Here is a 25,730-nt window from a genome sequence, read left to right on the forward strand (position 1 = left end):
TATTGTAGTTTTAAGAATGCTTGATAGAGATCTTGTAGGTGTTTGTTTCTGTCTGAGGGATTGGAGCAAATGCAGTTGTATCTTAAGGCTTGGCTATAGACAATGGATCATGTGATGTGGTCTGGATAAAAGCTGGAGGCATGAAGGTAAGTATAACAGTCAGTAGGTTTTCGGTGTTTGTGTGACCCAGGGCCGACTCCAGGCACCAGCTTAACAAGCAGGTGCTTGGGGCGGCCAAGGGAGAGGGGCGGCACGTGCAGCAATTCGGGGGCTGCAGGTCCCTCATTCCCTCTAGGAGCGAAGGACCTGCCGCCGCCAATCGCGGCTTTTTTCCCCCCCCGAATTGCCGCCGCTGGTCGTGATTGTGATCGCGCCTTTTTTTTTTTTTTTTTGCTTAGGGCGGCAGAAATGCTGGAGCCGGCCCTGGTGTGACCATCGCTTATTTGCACTGTAGTGTCCAGGAAGTGAATCTCTTGTGTGGACTGATCCAGGCTGAGGTTGATGGTAGGGTAGAAATTGTTGAAATCCTGGTGGAATTCCTCAAGGGCCTCCTTCCCATGGGTCCAGATGATGAAGAAGTCATCAATGTAGCACAAGTAGAGTAGGGTTCTAGGGGACAAGAGCTGAGGAAGCGCTGTTCTAAGTCAGACATATAAATGTTGGCATACTGTGGGGCCATGCGGGTACCCATAGCAGTGCCGCTCACTTGAAGATATAAATCGTCCCCAAATCTGAAATAGTTATGGGTAAGGACAAAGTCACAAAGCTCATCCGCTAGGTCTGCCATGACATTATCAGAGATACTCTTCCTGTCGGCTTGTAGTCCATCTTTGTGTGGAATGTTGGTGTAGAGAGTTTCTATATCCATAGTGACTAGGATGGTGTTTTCTGGAAGATCACCAATGGATTGTAGTTTCCTCAGGAAGTCAGTGGTGTCTCGAAGATAGTTGGGAGTGCTGGTAACATAGGGCCTGAGGAGAGAGTCCACATAGCCAGACAATCCTGCTGGCAGGGTGCCAATGTCTGAGATGATGGGGCGTCCAGGATTTCCAGGTTTATGGATCTTGGGTAGCAGATAGAATACCCCCTGTTCAAGCCTCTAGGGGTGTGTCTGTGTATTTGTTCTTGTGCTTCTTCAGGGAGTTTCTTGAGCAGATGGTGCCATTTCTTTTGGTACCCCTCAGTGGAATCAGAGGGTAATGGCCCGTAGAATGTGGTGTCAGAGAGTTGCCTAGCAGCCTCTCGTTCATATTCCCACCTATTCATGATGACTACACCACCTCCTTTGTCAGCCTTTTTGATTATAATGTCAGAGTTGTTTCTAAGGCTGTGGATGGCGTTGTGTTCTGCATGGCTGAGGTTATGGGGCAAGTGATGCTGCTTTTCCACAATTTAAGTTCGTGCACATCGGTGGAAGCATGCGATGTAGAAGTCAAGTCTGTTGTTTCGACCATCAGGAGAAGTACATACAGAATCCTTCTTCTTGTAGCATTGGTAGGAAGGTGTCTGTGGGTTAGTGTGCTGTTCAGTGGTGTGGTGGAAATAGTCCTTGAGTCGGAGATGGCAAAAGTAGGATTCCAGGTCACCGCAGAACTGTTTGTGGGGGTGGTGGAGCAGAAGGAGAGGCCCTGAGATAGGACAGACTCTTCTGCCGGGTTAAGAGTATAGCTGGATAGATTAATAATATGGTTGGGTGAGTCAGGGGTACCACTGTTGTGGCCCCTTGTGGCATGTAGGAGTTTAGATAGTTTAGTGTCTTATTTCCTCTGTGGAGAAGCAAAGTGTGTGTTGTAAATGGCTTGTCTAGTTTTTGTAAAGTCCAGCCATGAGGAAGTTTGTGTGGAAGGTTGTTTTTTTATGAGAGTCTCCAGTTTTGACAGCTCATTCTTAATCTTCTCCTGTTTGCAGTATAGGATGTTGATCAGGTGGTTCTGCAGTTTCTTTGAGAGTGTGTGGCACAATCTTTCACCATAGTCTGTGGGGTATGTTGATTGTAATGGATTTTTTATTTTCAGTCCTTTTGGTATGATGTCCATCTATTTTATTTACAGGTTAAAGCAAACAAACATATACACACAAATGAGTTACCATCTAAGAGTGACAGAGGTGTAGTGATCTGTCTATTCTAAGTGTCTTTCAGGGCAGACCCAGAAGGCAGCCCCTGGGGATCTCTGGCTTCAGTTTAGAGTCTTTGGCCCTTCAAAGTTCAAATAGCCAAAAAGATGCAGTTTCTTCTTGTCAGGGATTTTGATTCTTTTCCCCCAGAGTTCAAGATGATGGGACGAGTTCACATGCATGTCTCCTTTTCATAGGTCACGGGGGAGCAGTCAACAAAGTCTTTTGTCCTCTGATGTTCCAGAGTTATTTGTGTGGTGTCTATGTACCTTCTTTTGTTGGGCAGGAGGAGATAACACCTCCTGTGGCAAAGTAGTATTTCACACTTGGTAATGTTTTTCTCCTGACTACGGGGGTTTACAGTTTCAGAGCAAATATTTAACTATTACCTATAACTTAAAATGTATATATAAGTGAGATTAATGCATGCAGCAACATACAAGCATTTCACAGAGTCTAAATACATTCTTATAAAACTAATACCTATTTTGAGTAGAACTAAGATACAGGTAACCTGGTCTCCAGCTATGAGCTTGTCAGTCTTGACTAATGCCTGCAGCCTGGGCAAGAGCTGGCATCTCGGCTGCCAGAGTCACAAAATGAAACAAAAGCTGTATCAGGAGACAGGAAAACACTGATACAATGTTAATAAACTGGGAGATGCATGTTTCCTGTGGTCATAAATATGTGAATTTAGGAAAGCAAACTACAAATATGGAAGAAAATTTTAAATCCATAAAAATTACTAACTCTTTAGAAGCTGAACAATATTATCATGCTGGAAAGTACACCTACCAGATTGGGCCCTACATGCAAGTTAGGTAGGCAAATGCCTATCTTCCCTGGTTCATACATTGCTCTAGGTCTCAGGCAGGAGATAGGTACCCAGATGCCTACCCAGAGGCAGAAACACAAACTCTAAGGGAACTTTTGACTAAAAAAACTTAGTCACAGAGTGAGTTTAGGTGCCTACAGGATTCAGTTGCAGTTTTCAGAATCACAGTGGAGCCTAAAATTGGGACATTGGTGCCTAAATCCAGAATTAGGTACTTAAGTCTAGGGTTTAGACACCTAACTACCCTTGTGAAACTAGTTTTTAGGAGCCTAAATTCCATTGCCTTTTAAGACCATATCTAGTCTTAGACCAGATTTCATATCTAGGTCTTAGGTCATATCTCTACTACAAAATTATGTCGACCTAATTTACACCGGCATACAGCCACCGCAGCTATTAAATAGCTTGTGTGTATGCACACTTGCCTCCTTGTTTCAGTAGTGTGCGTACTCACTAGGAACGCTTGTATCAATTGTAATGTCAATATGGGACATTCTGGGATGGCTCCTGAAAGCCAGTAACAGTCGATGTAAGCAGTGCAGTGTCTACACTGAGACTGCATCAACCTAACTACATCGACCATGACTTTACACCACTTGGGGAGGTGGTGTTACTAAATTGGCCTAGACAGGCACTTACATCAGCGGGAGCCAAAATTAAGTGAAGACGCTTCCACAGCTAGATTGACACAAGCTAGCTTACATTAACCCAGATCAAGCCTTAGCTACTTTTGAAAATTTTACCTCTTATCTTATGTCTGTAAACTGAGGAGTACACAAATGGCATAATAATAATGATAGTGTGATAATTACACCATACTGGAAAAATCTCACTACACTCATATTCACATCAACAAGCATTGCTATCTGTGTTTCTAATTATAGTCACTTGATTACTACTATCTTTTTCTTTTGCCTGTTCTTCTCTCCTGTTTGTAGGTACGGGTGTGCTGCATAATATATGTATGCTTTTTTATCCTCATTCACTATCCTGTTTACTTTATCGTTCTCAAACTCTTGCAGAATTGAAAACATAGGTGACATTTGCACTGCTATATTTTCTGAGGTGGCCCTTTCTCTGTGTTTCTTGTTTGCTCACAAAGACACACAGAACCACAGAAGATAGAGTAAAAATATATTAGTTCTTCAATTAGCTCCTAAGACATCCATTACCAAAGTTTTTAATTATCAACCACGTAGTCTATCTCTTTGTCCATCCACTTCCCTGGGGTGACTTTTCACAAAACAAGTACTTTCCATCTGACTTATCAGTGCTCATCCTCAAAGGAAACCTGCATAATGCTTTCAAAATATAAGCCTGGAAGCTTAAATTCATTACTTTGCTAGACACTAAAAATCATAGACTGAAAAGAGACACTGGATTTATGGCTTATTGCAACAGTCTTAACCCTCTAACCTCTTCTTTTTGTCCTATGACTGCAGAGATGTTATCGGGCCACTCTGTCCTGAATGGTCCCTTACAATATGTGCTAACTACTTATGATAAACAATCTTTTCCAACTTGCATTTTGCTGTTACACTGGGATTACCTTTCCCAGACCTGAAGAAGAGTTCTGTGTGGCTCAAAAGCTTGTATCTCTCACCAACAAAAGTATTGTCAGAAAGCTATTTTTGATATACGGTCCAAATTTCCCCTTTTTAAAATTTAATCTTATAACTCCTAATTATACCACCATGTACCAACAAAAGTAATTAACCTTCAACTGTCATGTATATCTTCTTTAAATATTCATAGACTCCTGTTATGTCTATCCCCTGCCCATCCACTCCTTTATTTGTTGCTTAGCAAGGCTCCCGAAGTTGCACTGTCTTGGTATTCTACATTTCACACTATTCTGACATAGTCTCTTCTAATCCTGAAAATTGCTGTGCTTCTCTTATTGACTCAAATAGTAAAAGCTGGAAACATACCACTTATTCATCATAATAGTCTAAAGAACTCACTGTCCCAGCTACTTTGACTCTGTGAACAATCCTTAATTCTCTACAGACGAGTTTCCATGGATATGTATGTTTGCGGTTTGGTAAGAGAACTCTCCTCTATAAGCATTCTGTACTTGCTACAAGCAGCATCTCCTTTTCTAAGTAGTGCCACTCCTCGGATTCATTTTAGAATATTAACACTTTTAATGACTTCCTGCTGTATTTTTATTATAATTCCAGTACTTGCATTTATCATGAACTCTCATAAGTATACCATTTCTAGTGTTTCTCATTTTCTGAGAAAAGCTCAAATGTAACATTAATCCTAGTCATTTATTCTACGTGACAACTTAGATAAACATTTAGCAAAGTGCTTCATTATGTCTGTTTATCATCCTTTTCTGTTGTAATTGGCATAAGCTTGTGGTGTTATTTAAATTAGTTTAGGTAACCTAAAAATCTTCTTTTTGAGATATTTTAATGCAAATGCTCTAAATTACAGCTTCAAGATTATTTATTTTTGACAAAAGAAACATTCATTGTAACTATTCTATTGATTGTCTGTTCTTATAAACACAAATAACATAATGTAAAATGTTACAGACTGTGATGTGGAAAGATTTGAGTTTAAACTGTTATTGTCAACATTTGATTAATCAGAAATAACAGTTTACAATCATATATTTATTTAAATAATGTTTAAAATGAATAATAAAAAGGAAGTATAAAAGAAGCTGTGTGGTTTTGTGCATATATATTTAGATATATAATTTGTGTGTAATCAACTATTTGGCAAAAAAAGTTTGGTGTGTGGGTGTATGCGTGTATACCTATATATTTGGACACACATACATACACGAAACTATAAAATAGTTAAGGTAATCACATGCAAATGTTATTTATATACATACATACGCATATCTATATACACACACACACACACATATGTGTGTATGCATGTATATACACGCATATGGAAGTACACAGAAAAATGTAAATCAGTTAAGGTGGCCACACACAAATTATATATAAAAATATGTACACACATATTTTACTCCTGCATCCATAGGCACATTCCTTATCACTACCATATACCACAGTCTTAACTCTGCCTTCCTCCTGCTCACACCCTTTTACCAAATTATCAAATTACTAGTTTAAATCAGCAAACTTCAAATTAGATGTATCTCACCATTGGAACAGATTAGCAAGGGATACAGTAAATTCTCCACTGTCTGGTGTCTTTAATTCAAGTCTGGTTAGCTTTCTAAAAGATACGTTCTTCTTTGATGGCAAGTTGTTGGGCTAGAATCAGAAATCAGTGGGTGAAATTCTGTTGCCTGTGTTATGAAGGTCATGCTAGACCATCACAATAGTTCCCACCAGCCTTAAAATCAATGACTCTACCTGCTCCCTACACTATTAGTGTGGATGTTTGGTGTGCTTGTTTAGTGTGTTGGAAGGAGGGTGGTGGGGAAAACTAGCATCACATGGGTGCAGAGATAAGGTTGTGGAGTACAGTAGTTGTGGTAGTGATAAAGGTATGTATCTGGGTAGAGAAGAATGTGTGCTTTGGGTGTAGGTACACATGAAATACATCTGATTTTTGCAAACGTATTTATAATTAACGTGTATTTTTTTCTGTGCAATTATAAATCACAACTTCTTTTATAGTCAACCAGATCCCTCCACCTGTAATTATTCCTGGTATCGTTGGTTTCCATAATTGCCATTCTAAAATGTAGAAATGGCATACTTCATTTTTCTAAGCCAGTGGATGAATTCAGTTTGGTTTTTTTCCATAAAATATCTACTTTTCTAGTCAATGGTTTGTAAATTTTCACATGTGAAACTAAAACTTGTATAATGTACATATGTATAGAAAACTATATCTGATAACTTACTGTATTTTATTTCACATCTTTCATCCAAATTACACATAAAGATGGTAGTTTTATCAGATAAAGTTACCTGTGACTCAACATAGATTTTTTTTTTTTGTAAGAAAGCTGGACATTTCCCATTTTTCCATGTATCTTTGCTTTATGTTTTTTTATTAGGAGAAAGAAAGACAACAGTATCTTGCACAAAGATTATGAATAAGAATATCAGTATTGTGGACAATAAGAAATGCAAATATTTAACAAAGCCTGAGCCACAGGTCCGAAAGTGCAATGAACAACCGTGCCAGACAAGGTGATAGTGATTCAATTCCATTAAACTGTAATTAATGTTAAGTGGTAGAAATCACAGGAATCGATTTAAGCATATGCTTAAAGTTAAACATGTGCTTCAGAGCTTTGTTGAATTGGGATCATAATCCTTAACAGCACACGCTAAACACTTGTTACACTAGAAAGTAAATACTTCAATTTTTCTATTTTTCATGTACTGATCTTCCCAATTTCCTTGAAGCATGAACATCACCAGTGTCTATGGATTAATATTCTGTGTGCAAGGGGTAGAAAAGGCACAATTAGCCTTTTTTCTAAATTTCATCCCCAGCAAAGGGGCTGACAACAACTGTAGTTCCTGCACTCTGAGCACAGGGACTTCTCCCTGATAGTGCTCTAGTTGGCTAAGTTGTTGGGGAAAAGGCAGGTTCATGCCCGTCCCTTTTCACCAGTCAGCAGAGTTGGCTAGACACACAGTAAATGTAGCTGGCCACCTTAATGGGGTGTAGTAGCTGGCTCATTTCCTGGGCATGATGGGGATTTTCTATGGGAAATGTGTAGTTCTGCATCCACCGCCCCTGGTGACTACAGTAAGCATTCTGTCTGTAATGCTGCTTTTGTTAAACTTCAGAGAGTACCATTCTTTCTCTGAGTTGTTGATGCAGTAGGGTTAAGGCGAATCTCTGGACTTTAATACAGCAAGCATGCAGGTTGCAGTGGTTGCTATGTTTCAGAGAAGGTAAATTCAAATGGAACGGTATCAGATGGCATTTCATGATCATTATCAGACTCAGTCCCTGGTGTTACCAGACTGACGTGATCATGAGAAATGAAGACTGTGTCCAGTGCCATAGTCCTCACACAGGGAAAATTCCTATTTACAACTATGGGGATTTTGTGTGTGTCAGATTGGCAAGACTGGGATCACAATTATATGGATAGAAGGGTGAACAATATTTTTAAAATAAGGCAAAGGAGAGAAGAAAACAAATTAAATTACTAGTAAAATATTTTAAAGAAACAGGCATAAAAAATTGAAAAAAGTCAGTTTCCTTAGAAAGTCTTTAACAGAAAAAGTCTGTAAAGTAAAAAATATAATATATTTTAAGGTCAGAAGGAACCACTATGATCATCTCCTCTGATCTCCGGCATAACATAGGCTGGAGAATTTCACCTTTATAGAGTGAACATTTTTATTTCAATTTATACAGTGATTTTTAAAAATGTCTCAATAGTGGCTGAGGGATAGAAATGGGAGAAATCTGCTCCTTTTCTGAGATAATATCAATTATAATTATTTTTAAATGTGTTGCACTGTTTTTACACACAGCAGAGGTATCATATAATTTAAATAGTACATAAAGCCATAACCATAAAGCTGCTAATAAGAAGTGCCATCTGGAGCAATCTAGAAGGTATCTCATAGACCTGAATTCAAAGTGGTCAAACATTTTGTATGTTTAAAAAATGACAAAACAAACATTATTTCACCAATGGGGGAATTTCATTCCTGTGGGTTTAGTGAATTCTCTAAGCATTACTATTTATTTGTTACTGATACCTGCCACTTTTTAAATGCCTATTTATATGTCTCTCTTAACAAGCTGTAATATGGACATTGAGCCTTTGGAACTAATCATAAAGAAAAACAAATTAAAATATTTATATTTTGCTCAGAGTGAGCATGACAGAAAGCTGGAATGGCCACTGTAAACTTCAATTTTCTAAATACTGTCAGTTACAGATGCCTGTAGTCTGCACCAAAGGGCAGAACCCTCTGGAAAGCTTTGACTTTTGAGGGATGCACAGAGATCATCCGGAGCTCTGGAACATTCTGGAAAGGTTACTCACTAGCAACTGTAGCTCTCTAAATGTGCTGGCTCTCCAGATCCACACTGACCCTATCTTACTCCGCTCTACTTCAGAAATATAAACTCTGTGTGTGGAGTTAGAGATGATCTAAAGGACACATAAGGGAAGGGACTTTTATACCCTCAGCACCAGCATAGTGAGTCTGAGGCACAAGTGTGCACACCCCTAACAGTTCACTGCTTTCAAAGGGTCCCATGGTTTGTGTGGCAGGACATATGATTTCTATAGTGTGTATTTGCAAGGGGAAATATTCAGAGAACAAGTTACTGGTAAGTAACCTTCTGCTTTTAAAACTTTACATTTGGGTACATTTCTAATTAGAATGATAAGGAAGGAGAGGGGGAAAGCTTATGTTATATAAAGGACTGAATAATTAGGAATTGGAAAGAAAAAATAACCTAAATGTTAGAATTTCTTGAATGTGTGGTGAGTTGAGTTAAATTCATCTCCTTCTAAATGTGATGGTCATAGCTAGAGTTATTTAAAAAATGGACAAAGCACTCAAAATATACGTTAGGGAACAATCCTATTGACAGGGAATCTGTCTTTTCCATCCCTGATTTCTATTATTCTATTATTTATGTTTCTTTGTAGATGGATGATGACCGAATGGACTCCTTGTTCAAGGACATGTGGAAAAGGAACCCAGAATAGACAAGTTGCCTGTACACAGCAGCTAAGAAATGGAACCTTGATTAGAGCTAGGGAAAGAGATTGTCTTGGGCCAAAACCTGCTTCTGCACAGCGCTGTGAAGGCCAGGATTGTATGACTGTGTGGGAAGCTGGAGTGTGGTCTGAGGTGCAGTGTATGCATTATTCTCTATCTACTATTGTTTCTTAAAAATTTCTAGAGATTTTGTTGGGATCCACATAGGGGGTTACAGAAAGCTACAGTTTAAGTGTTATCTATAACTTTTACTGGTAAAAAGTATTACCTCACATATATGGCATCAGAATTAGACAAGGGTAAAACTACCTCAGTTTAACTGATTTGGAATAATTGATATCTATTGAACTTTGACAAGTGGCACATCCCAGATTAAGGTTTGTTTATTTATTTATTTATTTATTTTGGTCCTTCATGCCACAGCTCTAATCTCTCTGGAATTAAAGATGATTGAGTAATAACACCCACTATCTAGAGCAGAGGTGGACAACCTACAGCCTGTGGCCCACATCCGACCTGTTAGACCCTCCTGCCCGGCCCCTGAGCTCCTGTCCCGGGAGGCTAGCCCCGGGCCCCTCCCCTGCTGTCCTCCCACCTGCGCAGCCTCAGCGTGCCGTGCCGCCAGCGCAACACTCTGGGCAGTCGGGCAGCGCAGTTGCAGAGCCGCAGCCTGACCCAGTGCTCTGGGCGGCATGGCTGTAACACCACCAGCCACCAGTGCTCTGTGCTGCACGGCAAGGGGGCAGGGAGCAATGGGGGGTTGAATAGCGGGTAGAGGAGTGATCAGGGAGTGGGGGTGTGGATAGGGTTCGGGGCAGTTAGAGGGCGGGGAACAGGGATGTTGGATGGGGCAGGGGTCTTTAGGGGGCAGTCAGGAATGAGAGGGGAGTTTGGATGGGTCGGCAGGGGGCAGTCAGGGGCAGGGAGTCCGGGGGTGGTCAGGGGACAGGAAGCAGGGGGTGGTGGATGGAGCAGCAGTACCGGGGGCGCCGACAGGGAACAGGGGAGGGTTGATGGGATAGGAATCCCAGGGGGGGCCGACAGGGGACAGGGAACGGGGGGGTTGGATGGGGCAGGGGTCCCGGGGGAGCCGTCAGGGGGCGAGAAGCGTGGGGGTCGGATAGGAGGCGGGGACCGGGCCACGCCTGGATGTTTGGGGAGAGACAGCCTCCCCAACCAGCTCTCCATACAATTTTGGAAACCCGATGTGGCCCTCAGTCCAAAAAGTTTGCCCGCCCCTGACCTAGAGTTTTCCCCTTTTAACCAATTGCTGCTCTGAAACATTTTCAGAAGCCCAAACCCAGGTAGGTATTATTACTTCCTGACAGTGGCAGCTGATGGGGACAAATAGGGCTAAACCTCATCTATTAAATTCTCTGTACTTTGTTTCTGTCTTATAATAAACAAAACCATTTGTTGCATATGCCTTTCTTTTCTCTCTTTTCTCTATCAACACAGTGGAGAGTAACAGAAAGTAGACTGGGGAAGAGGAATAGGGGTTGGCAGAGTCTAGTCCTTCAGTGCAGCAACACAGAGTACAACCAGGGGATGGAGGAAATGGCAGTGCCCAGTTTCTTCAGTCACATAGAACTATAGAGTTCAGCCAGGAGAGAGATGGTCAGAGAGGACTGATAGAGGTTTAGCCCCTAACTGGGCTCCTCCCTCCATTTTAACTATAGGGCAATGCTGAGTGCTATATAACATGTTCAGAAGCTGTGTTTCCATTCCCCTGTGGTGCAAAATGAGGATAGCCCCAGAGTCTGAGTATAGGCACAGGCCTAGTTGTAGATCTCCACCCGCACTTCAGGAGCAGCACCAGAGTCCCAAGAGAGGGAGTCTGAGGCAGAGGGAGTGAGGTGGTGGCCATCCTGTGTTTGCAAGGAGGGAGAAAGTAGTGCCTGTGTTTAACGACGAAAGAGTGAGAAGGGGACCTGGCGAATGGGGTGGTAAAAGAGGTGAAGCAGTGAGAGCTAGTGATCTGGTGAGTGGGTGGGCCTATGAACTGGCAGAGGTGGGCAGTTGAAAGGGAGAGGCTATGATCTGGTAAGGATGGGGTGCAAAGGTAAGAAGAGTGCAGGGTGAGCTGCCTGCTCATTTTCAGAAAGAGCAGAGGTGGGTTTACAGCAGAGGAACAATTGGTAGAACGGAATATATTTATCAGGGAGGAAGAAAGAGCCCCAAATTGTTTAGTTGGTTGGTTTTATCTGGGAGATCAGTAATGATTGTGTGTGTGGGGGGGGGGGTGTCAGAAATAATTTTTAAGGAGCGAGGTGTTTCTAATCCCCAGTTCCACCATATGCCACCGCTTCTTGAACTTGCAACCAGCTTGGCAAAAGACATAGCTTTAACTCTTGAAGCAGTAAGGATGTTCTACTAGGGAAAGGCAAAACAGTAACAACATGTTACTTGAATGAGAAATGTTATAATTTTTTGGCCATATAAGTGGAAATAGCTGAAAGAAAATGTGCTGATTAAGGCCTTCCAGTCAATAAATCTTTTGCCTCGGCTGTGTTGTAGCACAGTTTTCACGTGTTATATATGCAATCGATTTTTTTTTAATTTATTTTTTTTTAACTAAATTAGTGACATTTCATGTGGTAGAACAAATTGGATTATTGCATATAGATCTGTGATATTTACTTCTGCAATTTCAAAATTCATTCCAATTAAGGTCTGTTATATGCTTTTGTGGTTTGTTTGAAGTTTTGTTCTGTCTCATTCTTTGAAAAGTATTTAGAATTTCTTCAAGGATGTTTTATTTCACTTTTTGTTTCCTTTTTAGCTGCTTGTTTTATTTTGTGTGTATCTAATATATGTATGTATCTCTTTCTCATACATATGTATATTAAAGAGAGTGCCATTTATAGGTAAGGTTGCCTAAAATTTTTACTATAACTCTTTATGGTCAGCTGATCATACTTTTCCAAAACTTTCACTTATCAGGATGGAATAATTAGGCTCGGTGTCTTATGTTATTATGTCTTATGTTTTATGTTATTTTTATGCTCAGTGTCCTAATGTTATTCACGTAGCTGGATTAGCGTAACTTAAGTAAATTTACCCCGATAGTGAAGACAAGCCCTCAGTCTAACGTTGTTTTACCAGAATTTTATGTCATGGAAAGCAGAGGCTGCTGAGATCACTATATTTATTATCAGCATATATTTTCTGTGTTTTGTACAAGTGTAAATCATATCTTTCTATATCCTGCAGTGCTCTGTAAAATGTGGAAAAGGAGTACGACATCGGACTGTGAGGTGCACCAATCCCCGAAAGAAGTGTGTTTTGTCCACAAGACCTAAAGAAGAGGAAGACTGTGAGGACTATTCCAAATGCTATATCTGGAGAATGGGAGACTGGTCTAAGGTGGGATATGACACTAATACCACATAATACAACAAAAAGTATTTTTCCAACAGGGTTTATTGGAATAAGTTTATCAAAGATGCAACAGTTTTATCAAAGATTCAGCAATGTCCCAAATCAAGGAACAATGCAGCTGCAAATAAAATGGAACTATGTAGTCAAAGTGTGACAAAAGAATAGACTTTATATAAAAAGTAGATATACTAGGCAAGTATAAGGCTATGTCTACACTAAACAGCTTTTAGCAGCACAGATGTGCTGCTACAGCCGTGCCGCTAAAAGGCACACAGTGTAGCCGCTGTTTGTCGGCAGGAGTTGGCTCTCCTGCCAACAATAAGTTTCCACCCCCAACAAGTGGCGTTAGCTTTGTCAGCAGGAAAGCGCTCAAGCCGACAAAGTGTTGTTCACACCAGCGCTTGTCATCAGCAAAATTTTTGTCCTTCGGGGGGGTGTTTTTATAACACCTCTCAACAACAAATGTTTTGTCTTTCACTTGCCAGTGTAGACAAAATTCAGGTGAAAATTGTAAAATAGGTAGCCTGGAGCATGTAATGTAGCACAAGTGTAATTGTACTAGTATAGCTTTAGCTCAAATCAATGGAAGTGTGTAACTAGCAACGCTGATAAGGAAATACTTTCTGTTTTCAACAATATAAACCACAAACTTAAGAAAAGCGAAGGAGTGTGTGTGCAAAGACACCAGAAAAAGAAAAAAGTATAAAAATCTCTGAAATCTCCTGCCCTTCTTGGCTGAGATGTTGATACACTGTTGGGCAAAGCAGTGGTTACCTCTAGTTTGTGGTCTATGTATATTCAGTTTTCTTGAGGATTTATTAAGATTTTCTTGCCCCCATCTGACTTGTCATCCTGCTGGTGCCATCTATTAGGTGCTGAGATTAGTGCCAGTGCACTGAGTTTTTGTTCACAACAACAAATTTCTGACCTAGTGTCTGCTGACCTGGTGGATAGACAATTGGGCATGCAATGTAACATATTGCTGTGAGATGCCTCTTTGTATGAGTCACCTATTTCCTTGTGCCTTTCAAGTCCATCAGTGGGCATAGTCTTGGATGTTCTGTGTCCTGATTCTGTCCTGCTGGCTGGTTGTGCTGCATGGCACAAGTGTACTTGGTGCAGTGTACTTGGTGCAGTGAGGATATTCTAATTTACATTACCGAAGGATGAGCATATTTTCCTCTGGCCTTGATAACAATCCTTTTTTTCTCCAGGACATACTTTTTTCTGACTTCCATTTCTCATTTAGATGTCCTACCATGTAACTCTGGGCAATTAGACTCCTTTTCCCCCACTGTAGGATGCCTGGGCATCTCATCTTACACATTTCATTTATTTACACTACCAAAATGCCTACAGGTAAGTTGAACCTCCCTGATTGGTTAAGACATCTTTACTCTACCACATAATTTGTTAATATTCAAATCAGTTTCACATAATCCACTTTTTATCTAGTATCCATTTAATGTTGCTTTAACTAAACTCCCGATAGACTCTGAAGTGGATTATTTATTTAGCATATAGGCCCTGATTTTAATTTCTCTGCAGAGACATCAGTTTAAAATATGCCGTACTTGAATTTCCTAATTTTTTTCCTGTTGTTTTACTGTTCCATTGCTAGAATATAGAGCAACATGAAGTCATGGCATAAATATTAATGTGTCTGCAATGAAGGAAACAAATGGAAAGCTCAGATAAATGTTAATCCTTGTTCACTGCTGTTGGTTTCAGTGCAGCCTCTTGTGTTCACTGTTTTTGCTCTTTCGGATCATTCTTGACATTGACAGAAGGCTGCTCCTTTCAGCAGAGCCAAATTCCCCCCAAGTTTATGCCAAGACTTGGCTAGAGAAATTTAAATTACACTTCTCACACATTGAAACTGGACCCTTATTGGCTTTGCTGCTTCTCTTGAGCTCCTAAAACAATTTTAAAATTGAACTGGGGGTATTACTTAAAAGATATTATTTATTATTAATGTGATAATGGAATTTAATTAATTTTAGAACAAACACACAAAGATCAGATGATGATTATTGTTTTCATCATTTTAACTATAATGCCAACAAGATAAAGAAGAAACTGGGCAAAACTGACAGCTGCACTAAGGTCCATGAACACAACAGTTTTACTAAAATTCTGACTTTTTGTTTTAAAGTCTCCAGTATAATCTAGAATTTATGCTGAATTTAACTTCATAATAGCTCTTAGGTTATGTGAACACTGCGACTGGGACATCTGATTCCCAGTACAGGTAGACAAACTCACCTTATTAGCTCTCCTTTATCTAGTGCGCTAAAAATAGCAGTGTGGACATTGCTGCCCAGGTGGTGCTACCCAAGCTCAAACCTGCTATGTCCTAGGTACTTTCGAAGGACTTAAAAAGGATCATCCCTGCTCCAAGGAGTTCACATTCTAAGGATGACCGAGTAGATAGAGGGGTACTGAAAGGACAATTTATATGCCATTTATATACAGATCAACTTGATTGACTATATGTAGCACAGTGGAAGTAAGTTTTTAAGAGGGACTAAAATGTGGACAATGTAGGGGCCTTGTGGATGAACTTAGGGTAGTCGTACTGTGTATAGGCAGCTGCATGGAAGAAGACCCAAAGTTGATTGTGTGAGAAGGTGGCATGCGGAGAGGAACAACATGAAGCTTGACAAGGGAGAATAAATAGGGAGGGGAACAGTTATGTAGAATTTTGAAAGTACAGTAACTCCTCGCTTAACGTTGTAGTTATGTTCTTGAAAAAAAAGCTACTTTAAGCAAAACAATGTTACGCAAATCCAATTTCCCCATAAGAATTAATGTAAATGAGGGGGGCTAAGTTCCAGGGAAAACACACACACACACACATAAACAGTGTAAGTTTTAAACAAACAATTTAATACTGTACACAGCAATGGTGATTGTGAAGCTTGGTTGAGGTGATGGAGTCAGAGGGTGGAAGAGGGTGGGATATTTCCCGGGGAATGCCTTACTTCTAAATGATGAACTAGCTTTTGGCTGAGCCCTCAGGGGTTAATCCATTGTTGTTAATGTAGCCTCACACGCTACAAGGCAGCACGAATGGAGGGAGGAGACGCAGCTTAGCAGAGAGAGACAGAGACACACACCGTGTGTGTGCGTGTGAGAGAGAGAGCGATACAGAGACACACACCATGTGTGTGAGAGATGCGCATTGCCCTTTTAAATACGCAGAGCCCACTCTAAGTACATTGCCTTTTTAAGTAGATCAGCAAGTTGAGACGGCAGCTGCTGCCTGCAAGCTCCCTCCGTCCTGAGCCCTGTCATGTCCCCCCGCTCTGTGGAGATGGGGTAAAGGAGTGGGGGGCAGGAGAGGGGGACACCCTGACATCAGCACCCTTTCCCCCCTCCCGCAGCAAGCAGGAGACTCCCGGGAGCAGCTCCAAGACAGAGGGCAGGAGCAGCACATGGCAGTGGGGGGAGGGACAGCTGAACTGCCAAGCACCTGATAGCCGGCTGGGTGGCTGAAGCACAGGGAAGTAGTATGGTTGTATTGCGAAAAGCAGAGGGATGAGTCAAATATAACACCCAGGCGATGGGCCAGAGTGACTGGGATGATAGTGGTTTTGTTAAGAGTGATCAGAAAGAAGAAGAAAGGAGAAGGTTTGAAGAGGGAGGGGTTAAGGAGCTCATTTGGTTAAGATATCACAGTAAACTCCAAATTGAACTTGAGTTTTTTATGTAGTCATCCAACTGCAACCCACCACCCTGCAGATGAAGTCCATGGCTCAGTCCATTTCAACTGATATGTATAACACTGTGTATGTGTAGTGCCTTGTGGAAATCTAAATGACAACAAGTTCTTTCTCAATTAACTAAGAATTGGCTGAAGAAAGACTGAGCAGGCAGAATAACCCATGGAGTGATCTTTCAGTTGAGAGCTCCAAAACATTGCTGTCAGTAGTGCGGAGTTGATAGGGCTCATTGAGCCACAGATTGTCTCTTTGTTCCATGTCTTCCCTGGGGATGTGAGGGGGCAAGAGACCACCAGGTGATCTCCCCAGTACCTTGAAAAAAATGAAGAAACCAGGAATTGCCCTGTCTCCCTGCTACAATGGCCCAGGTAGACTAGTACTGCAACTACCATGGCCTGAGCTGGAAGGAGAGATGCAACTAGGATTGGAGAAGGCTTGTTAGAAGGATGTGCACAAACCTCCTGCTCCCACAAGCAGCAGACAAGTAGGCAGTTAAGGCTGGCATCACTGGCAGAGAGGAGGGTCCCACTCCCAATATGCAGCCAGTTTATACAGCAATGTAGGGATGCTATATCGTCTACTGCCTTGTAAAATGGGCCCAGATTTGGTCAGTTGTCTTTTAATTTTTAAACCTTTGTGGAGTCAGAAAACATTTAGTCTTGACATCTACTGCCTTCATACTTGCTGTGTGAAACAGTTCTTGGCACAGAGGGGAAGAGTGAAAGAGAAGTGCATTTTTTTTTGCCACCTGTTCAAGAACCTAGGAAATTCAGCCTTTAAACTGTGCAGAGTGCTTCCATAGCAAATAGATGCAAATGGTTTAGTCTCATTCAATTGAAATATAAAGAGAAACTATGGGGCTTGTAATATTGTTTAGGAGATTAGTTGTACTGAGAAAATAATTAGCCTTGTTTAGTTCTTTAGTTCCTAATCCAGAATTATTAGCTCTTTTAAATTCTGGGAACAGAACAGTACTGGCCACATATCAAAATATGACATTGTTACTAGATTTATGGAGAAAGATATTATGTGACTTTTGTGAAATAATAGAAGTAAAAATAACCCTTGCATCATTGTAATAACTTTTATGTTAACTGAATTATACAGTTAGTTTCCAACAAATGAGATATGTCTTTATTTTCAGATATGATGAATAAGCAAATAAGTCACAAACTGTCCATATAATCAAATAAAAGTGGGAGTTGTTTGTTCATTTTCAATTTATCATGTAACATTAGCGTAATTTGTTTTAGACAAATCTTTCTTATGGAGCAGTTCAAAACTACTTTATTAGTTTCTGCCTGGAATAAACGTAGTGTCATGTTGGGTTACAAAACAAGAAAGAGAGAGATTTACAGCACACAGATGAATTATATAGGATTTTAAAAGTGTGTATCCATTTCATATTATATGTGCATAGAATCACAGGTAAGTGGGATATTTTGATAGTCTCATTTTAGTAGCAAAGAGTCCTGTGGCATCCGTCGAAGTGAGTATTCACCCACAAAAGCTCATGCTCCAATACGTCTCTTAGTCTATAAGGTGCCATAGGACTCTTTGCTCTTTTACAGATCCAGACAAACATGGCTACCCCTCTGATACTTGTCATCTTAGTAAACCACCCTGGTAGCTACCATGTGGTGTTCTATTATTGCTAGAAGTCTTCTCAGGCCTTGGCTACACTTACCCGGTAGTTCGGCGGCGAGCGATCGAACTTCTGGGTTCGACTTATCGCGTCTAGTCTGGACGCGATAAGTCGAACCCGGAAGTGCTTGCCGTCGACTGCGGTACTCCAGCTCGGCGAGAGGAGTACCGCGGAGTCGACGGGGGAGCCTGCCTGCCGAGTGTGGACCAAGGTAAGTTCGAACTAAGGTACTTCGAACTTCAGCTACGTTATTCACGTAGCTGAAGTTCCGTACCTTAGTTCGAATTAGGGGGTTAGTGTAGACCTGGCCTCAGTGAAATTGAGGCTTTCAGGAATGACAAAGTAGTATCCAAAAGTAACAATTGGCCATAGCTCTGTGTTGTCTATCAAAACTGTTGGATCTGTTAGGCGAATGGGTTTTATTGTTATGCATTTTTGTTGTGAGAGAGTCCCAAGGTTCCAATCTGGATTGTGCTCCGAACTGTAGAAAACACACAGGAAGACAGTCTCTGACCCAAGAGGTTTATCATCTAAGACAGTGTTCTCAAACTGTGGGTCAGGACCTCAAAGTGGGTCACCAAGGCTGGTGTTGGCCCTGAGCCCCAGCAAGTCTGAAGCCCAAGCCCAAGCCCACCACCGAGGGCTAAGGTTACATACCCCCCGCCGAGGGCAGAAGCCTTTGGGCTTCAGCTTTGCCCCCGCACCCAGGGCAGTGGGGCTCGGGCGGGCTCAGTCTTCGGTCCCTCTTCCTGGAGTCATGTCGTAATTTTTGTTGTCAGAAGAGGGTCACAGTGCAATGAAGTTTGAGAACCGCTGATGACAAGTGACATACTAAGAGTGGCAGAGAAGGAATCAATCAGATATATACCTTTTGTACAGGGGTGAAAGTAACTTAAAGGACTTCTGGTTCTCTGGAGTCCTGAGCAGGGGGCGGGGCCTCAGCGAGAAGAGGTGGGGCCTTGACCAGAAGAGGTGGGGCCTTTAAATCCCCAGGCCCTTTAAATCAAGATTCAAAGGGCCTGGGGCTCTGGCTGCAGTAGAGGCGGCTGGGAGCCCCGAGCCCTGGGGTAGCGGTGGCAGCTGGGAGCCCCTGAGGGTGGCTCTGGCAATTTAAAGGGCCCGGGGCTCCACTGCAGTAGCGGCAGCTGGGAGCCTCTGGCCCTTTAAATCACCGCCGGAGCCCTGGGCTGCTGCCGGGGCTCTGGCAACGGGGCTCCAGTGGTGATTTAAAGGGCCCGGGGCTCCCCGCAGTGACCAGAGCACCAGGTCCTTTAAATCGCCACCCCAGCCCCTGGGGGGCTCTGGCAGCGGGGCTCTGGTGGCAATTTAAAGAGCCCAGGGCTCTGGATGCTGCTGGGAGCCCCAGGCTCTTTAAATCGCTGGCCTGGGGAAGCTGGTCCGGTCCGGCACAGCGTACCGGACCCTACCAGCTTACTTTCACCTCTGCCTTTGTATACATTTTATATATTTTTTTTAAGATAGTGAAAAAACCCTTAGCATCAGAGTCAGCTGTACTTTTCTGTTCTTTCTCTTAGGCTTCATGAAAGAGGGCATCAAAGAGGGATTTGAAGGAGGACAGGTTATACTGTCTATAGATCAGTTTGGGAAGGGCATTTCATGTGTGTGGGAGCAGCATCAAAAAAGGTGCAAAGACAGCCAGAGAAGAAGTGGGCAAGTGGGTGGTCAAAGCAAGCATTGTCATGGAAAAGAAGAGGCAGGTCAATGCAAAAGGAAAGGAGAACAGATAAGTACAAAGAGGCGGATCTATAAAGGTTAGAAAAGGTGCTTGAACTTGATTTAATGGAAAAGAGAAAGCGAGTGGAGAAATTTGAAGAAGAGGTGACATGGTCAGAACAGGCAAAAAGAATGATCTTTGCAATGGAGTTTGAGTTCATTTCAGTTATGTAAGGGAGACAGGCTGAAATACAGAATAGTATCTAGGAAACAGGGCAGGAGTGAAAAGGTAAACTTCGGAGACATCAGCATAAAGATGACAGCTGAAGCCATATGAGTGCATGATAAGATCCCGCAAGGAATAGGGATTTTGAGAATACATGAAGGTACTATGTATTTTTTACTCACCTCTAGTAAAGGAGTATAAGAGTGGATACTGAAAAATAGAGAAATTATAAAAATGTTCTATAGGAGATCTTTAAAAATGCATCTTTGTTTCAACATGTAAATAGTAGTATATATGAGCTTATTATCATTATATATATATATATATATATATATATAGAGAGAGAGAGAGAGAGAGAAATTTTGAATCACAGAGCAGTTTTAGAAATTTCCTACACTGTCCCTTCCAGTCTGCTAGAGCCACATCCTGAGTTCTAACTATAGCTTGAAACTTTAAACTATGTAGTCTGGCTTCCATTTTCTCTACTAAAGTTTGTCACTTTTTAAAATTGACATTGACAGGAGTGATTGGACTCTGTGTTACTGATCTAAGTAGAATTGCCTGTATAATCAACACAGACTTTTGATTGCAGTAAAGCAGAAGCAGCAGAAACCCCTTCATTAGTGGATGTGAATTTAAAGATATTTATTACAATATGGTTTCCCTTAAGGTTTATCTTAAGGTGACTATGTTAAAGATAGAAATATCAGATGGACTTTATTTTGTATTGACTATAATTTGAAATATAATTGTTCTTCTATATTCTGTACAGATATCGTGCTAGTTATTTATCGGACTGTCATATTTTTGGAATATGATAGTTGTTGTTTTAATGCTGTATTAGACTCAGAGATCTAGCTAATGATCCCAGTGAGCCAAAGGTTTTCTTCCAATAGAAATTACCCAGTAAAATGTTGTCAGCAGCTACAGCCTATATTTTTTTGTCACACAAAGTATATCTCAGAATTAGGCGTATTTCATTTGGTTAAAATACAGTATGTTACATGATTCAGTTTTGTAATTTCTGTAACCATTGTATTCATTAATTAAACTCTGTTCCTCAAAACTTTGTCAGATATGACTATGTGAGGCAAAAGAGAGTATTTTTTAGTGGCCAAGGATGCTGCCTTGGGCAAAGTCCGAGTTTGAACAGCCTGGGTAGGTCCTTGACCCAGAAAGTGGTGGCTTAAATTAAATCAACAAAAAGGCAGTCTATAAACATAATATAAATGAGACCAAAAGAAAGCCCTTTGTCCTCAGGGCTTTTGTCCCCATCTTCTTCCCTTGTAATCCGGGAGGCTTTAACTAGCTCAGAGATAGCCTAATGCTGGCTCCTCTGGCAGTCTGACTGGCGAGTTGTTGCTCCCTTGAAACCTCAAGCTCTCATCCTCATTAGCAACAGCAGTGCTGAGGCATGTCTAGTGGAGCCCCAGGGATACCTTTGGAAGCCATTAGTTGGCATTCAGGGCAGAAGGCACAGAAATCTTTGGTCTCTTTGTGAATACCAGGCCACAAAAAAGTGCCAGAATTCTGGACCTAGTTTTGTCTTTTCCCCAATGACCTTTACAGGGTATGGCATATGCCAAGTGAAGGAGTTTGCAGCAATATATTCTAGGCACCAGGAATTGTGTTTGAACCTCCTTCATCTGCTGGTCTTGATCTACCTACTATAAAAGGTTTGTATTGAGGGCAAAATGTGGATATTGCCATGACCTCTGGGGTTCTATTTCCTTGTCATTAATCACAGCCATCTGCTCAAGTACTCGGTCCAAGGTCTGGTCAGTTTTTTATTCCAGTCAAAAGTCTAAGAAGACAGTCAGCATCTCAGGGTTGAATTATGGCAGGGGGGTCTCCCACCAAACTTGTGGAGAATGTTTCCCAATGTCCTCTTCTCTGATTTGGCTAGTTCCTGGGTCTGAGTGCTCTGCTACACTTATGGCTGCAGTGGCTTCATTCACTTCTTGTCATTCCTTTCTTTCCATTCACCTCTCCTGCCAAGATTTCTTGTTCCAGAATCAGTAGAAAAATATCTAGAAAAAAGGTTCTCCTTGTTATCTCACAGGCTAGCATCCTCAGGGGTAGGACCTGCAGGAAGCTTTAGCAGCAGCTCAGGAAAGCATAGCCAATATTATTACCAGAAAGGGTAGGTGTGGGGACACACACACACCTTCAGAGGCTCTTGTATGCCACAACATTCAGTTGCACTGTGGTGCTTGGATAGTGTCTGACATATCTGTGGATGCATTGTATGCAAATTTCTCCTATTGTAGGTAGCCACTCTGCTTCCAATAGTTCTCAGATGAATGTCTGGACACCACCAAAATCTACAAGGGCCAGAGTTTCCTTGTCATTGACTTTTACCGTACCATAAGTTTTCCTGGGCCGCTTTTCAGGCCCTATTTTTTGCCATATGCATGACCAAAAGCACATTCCTTGTATGGGCATTCCATATACATATGCCCCAGTTGGCCACAGGAGAAACAGACAACTGCATCCTGTTGCAGCCTGCTACTTTGGTTGATCTCCTCCTGTGAAGATTTAGGGTGTCCCTGTGCCTGGGCAGGTGGCTAGCAAAGGTCCTTTTGCATGTTGGGGGTATTCATCTGTTATCTGGGAGGGCCTTAGGAGGGTCACAGACTGTGGGCTCTTCCTGATGCACAGGCATGTGCTAAGGCCTTCTTGGGACTCATCCAATGTAATTCCCTGGATGCACATTTCTCCTCCTTGCTGTTCATAGTGGTCTATGGTTCCTCTCCATTGGCCTCTCAGGAGCTTGAGCAGTCAAGGAGTCCTCCATGAGGCAGGTAGCTTCCTACAGCTTTTCCAGTTGGTGTCTGCAGACCCAATCTCAACCTTCCAGTAGGAGGATCTGTATGAACTGCTTGAGGATGATCAGCTCCCCAGGCTGGGGTCTTGTCCAGTTTCCAGCTTTAATCAGCACCAGCAGAAGCCCTTCAGCTTCTGGGCCACCATTTGAGGCCTGGCCTTGGGATTGTATTCTCATTCTGGAAGTGCTGACAGTAAGTTATGCCTAATCAATCCAATATAGCTTAATCAGTTTAGCCTTGGGCAGCCATTCCATCAAGACCTTGGTATGCTGCCTGACCTTCCCCCGTCAACAAGACAGCTAGCCTGATGGCCCATTTCTCTAGGGGCCATTATGATGCTGTTACTACTTTCTCAAAGGTTACATGGAAGGAGTCTGTGTCGTCATCTGCCATCATCTTGAGAAGCGTCAGGGCCAAGGGCATTCCCTGAATCTCAGGAGGTTTGTCTCCTGACATTGAGGGATTTGAGCGGCTTTTTAAAGACAGCAGGTCAGTTGTATATTATAGTAACTGTTAGTGCATTGTCATCTGCTTGAACAGCTGCTGTAGTCACTACTGTTGCTGTGATTACAAATAGACTAGCCACTGTAGGAGCTGATTCACTTCTATGGGGATTTTTGTTTGTTTATTTCCACCCTTTCAGGGACTAAAAATCCCATTTCTGGTACCACATGTCAGCAGCCAGGAATACCACCTTGGGCAATGTGCTAGTTTGAACAGCCTGGGTCACTCCTTCACCCAGGCAGAGGTGGCTTAAAAGAAAGCCGTTGGTCCTAAGGGTTTTTGTCCCTGTCTTCTTCTCTTGGAATCTAAGCAGCTCAGATACACCCTAGTGCTTGCTTGTCTGGCAGGGACGTGTTGCTCTCTTGAAATCACAAGTTCTTCTGCCCTCTTTCTTCCTGTTTCTCCCTCTTTATACTTGGGCTTGTTTGCTGCAGCAGCTGAGATGTGTCTCTCCGTAAATGACCTTTCTCACAGCTAAACTGGGGGGGGGCAGGGGCTGGTTTTGCTGTTTGTAGGAAAAAGACAGGATTCTCAACCCCTGCCTGCCTGTGTTTTGTGTGGGGTTTGTAGATCCCTTCACAGTATTTTTAAAAAAAAAAACAAAAGAAAAGAACAACACCAAGAAATGTACATACGTTCTCCTGTTCCAAAAATCAAACCTCAAACAAGCATCAAGAAATGTAGCCCGGAGTAGCTTTACTTTATGGGATGAATTTTAACTTCCTCGTAGCTAATCTTCTCCTCATGATCCACTGCAGATACGTGTAAATACTAAACTGTGGCCACATTTGTACGTTAGTATGACATCTTGTCTTCTCTTCAAACATTAAATATCTACATAATGTTTATTTTAGTACCTCACAACACATAATTGCCCTTTTAATATAATGTTCTAGTACTTCAAACGAAAGGTCCTGTTCTGACCCTTCTATTGATGGTAGACTTAGTTTTCTTGTAAGTTTCTAGTTGAAGAATAAAATAAAGGTGTGTGATTGTGGAAATTCTGGTAGAAAGCATCATGCCTAGCTTGAATGTATACATAGTGCCATCACATATGCTAAGCACTAAGAAACATACAAAGAACAAATACAATTTTCATGAACATGTAGAATAGGATAGTTATTTTTAATAATAAACATTGGCTTTTTAAAAATACTGTATGCTTGAATTATATAAATGATTGCAAAGTCTGAATTTTGAGAGAAACTGGGATGTCAAAAAAAGAAACAAAAAACTAAAATAGTTTTTTTTAAAAAGGGGGTTACTTCAACTACTTATATACAAGCTGTGAAGGTCATATCAAGAAAACTATTAGAGATGCAAGATACTTTAAAAGGTTAGTTCTTGGACTAGCTTGTTCTAGACCTACAAGAAGAAAGGCTACTCTTGTACTGTGTAATACACAGAAGTTGTTTCAGGAAGTGTGGGTGAGCCACTGAGTGGCCAGAGGCTACAGTATAATTAATTTTGACATCTTTGCAGGGGGGAAAAATCATACAATTAAATAGCACTGTGATATTAAAGTTCAAGAAATTGCCTTTTTTTAAAAAGAAGGGAATTAGAAATAGCCCAAAGGGAAAAGATAGGAAATTAGAACCAGCATGGAGGCTGTTAAAGAATACCTTATTATAGTTACCAAACAAAGCAAAATACAAAGTGGAAGAGAGGGGGAAAGTGTGGTTAAATAGCAGGTACAAGTCTGTGTTTAGATCAATAAATATTTTTTTAAAAGAAGTCCAGTCCAAACTATAATATAATAGAAAATAATTTTGACGGAATGTAGTTTAGGAAGTGTAGCAGGGTCAGTCGCTTGCCAAGCACCCCCTCATGGCCAGAGGTCACTCTGTGGCACTCTACCTCTGATTCTCTCCCACTTCAGGGCTCCTTGAGAACTGCACACAGGTTTTCTCGGTTAACACCCTCTACCCCTACCTGAGGCTGGTTTATTAACAGAAACAATTATTTTCTAAGTTACCACCACCCTTACCTGGGGCTGGTTTATTAACAGGAACAGTTTCTGAACAATCCTCAGGGTCCTAAAATACAAGACTATCATCACACAAAAGTTCATACTTAGCTCTAGTGTCTTCTCATCACCAGAGTTCTTTTTCTATCTCAGACTGTTCTCTCAGCCAGTCCTC

At 41.6% G+C, this 25,730-nt stretch overlaps 1 protein-coding gene across 3 annotated transcripts in view; it reads left to right on the forward strand.

Annotated features, from left to right (window-relative positions):
• Positions 1-25,730, forward strand: part of ADAMTS19 (ADAM metallopeptidase with thrombospondin type 1 motif 19) — a 326,693-nt gene that overhangs the window by 285,832 nt on the left and 15,131 nt on the right. For all 3 annotated transcript variants that reach the window (XM_065599319.1, XM_005303066.5, XM_065599318.1), the window contains 3 exons: positions 6,954-7,089; positions 9,534-9,738; positions 12,820-12,972. In XM_065599319.1, the coding sequence (XP_065455391.1) occupies positions 6,954-7,089; positions 9,534-9,738; positions 12,820-12,972 (494 nt within the window). The remainder of the gene's footprint in view (positions 1-6,953; positions 7,090-9,533; positions 9,739-12,819; positions 12,973-25,730) is intronic.

Source organism: Chrysemys picta, chromosome 6 (genome assembly GCF_011386835.1).
Source record: "Chrysemys picta bellii isolate R12L10 chromosome 6, ASM1138683v2, whole genome shotgun sequence".
In the NCBI taxonomy this organism is placed as follows: Eukaryota; Metazoa; Chordata; order Testudines; family Emydidae; genus Chrysemys; species Chrysemys picta.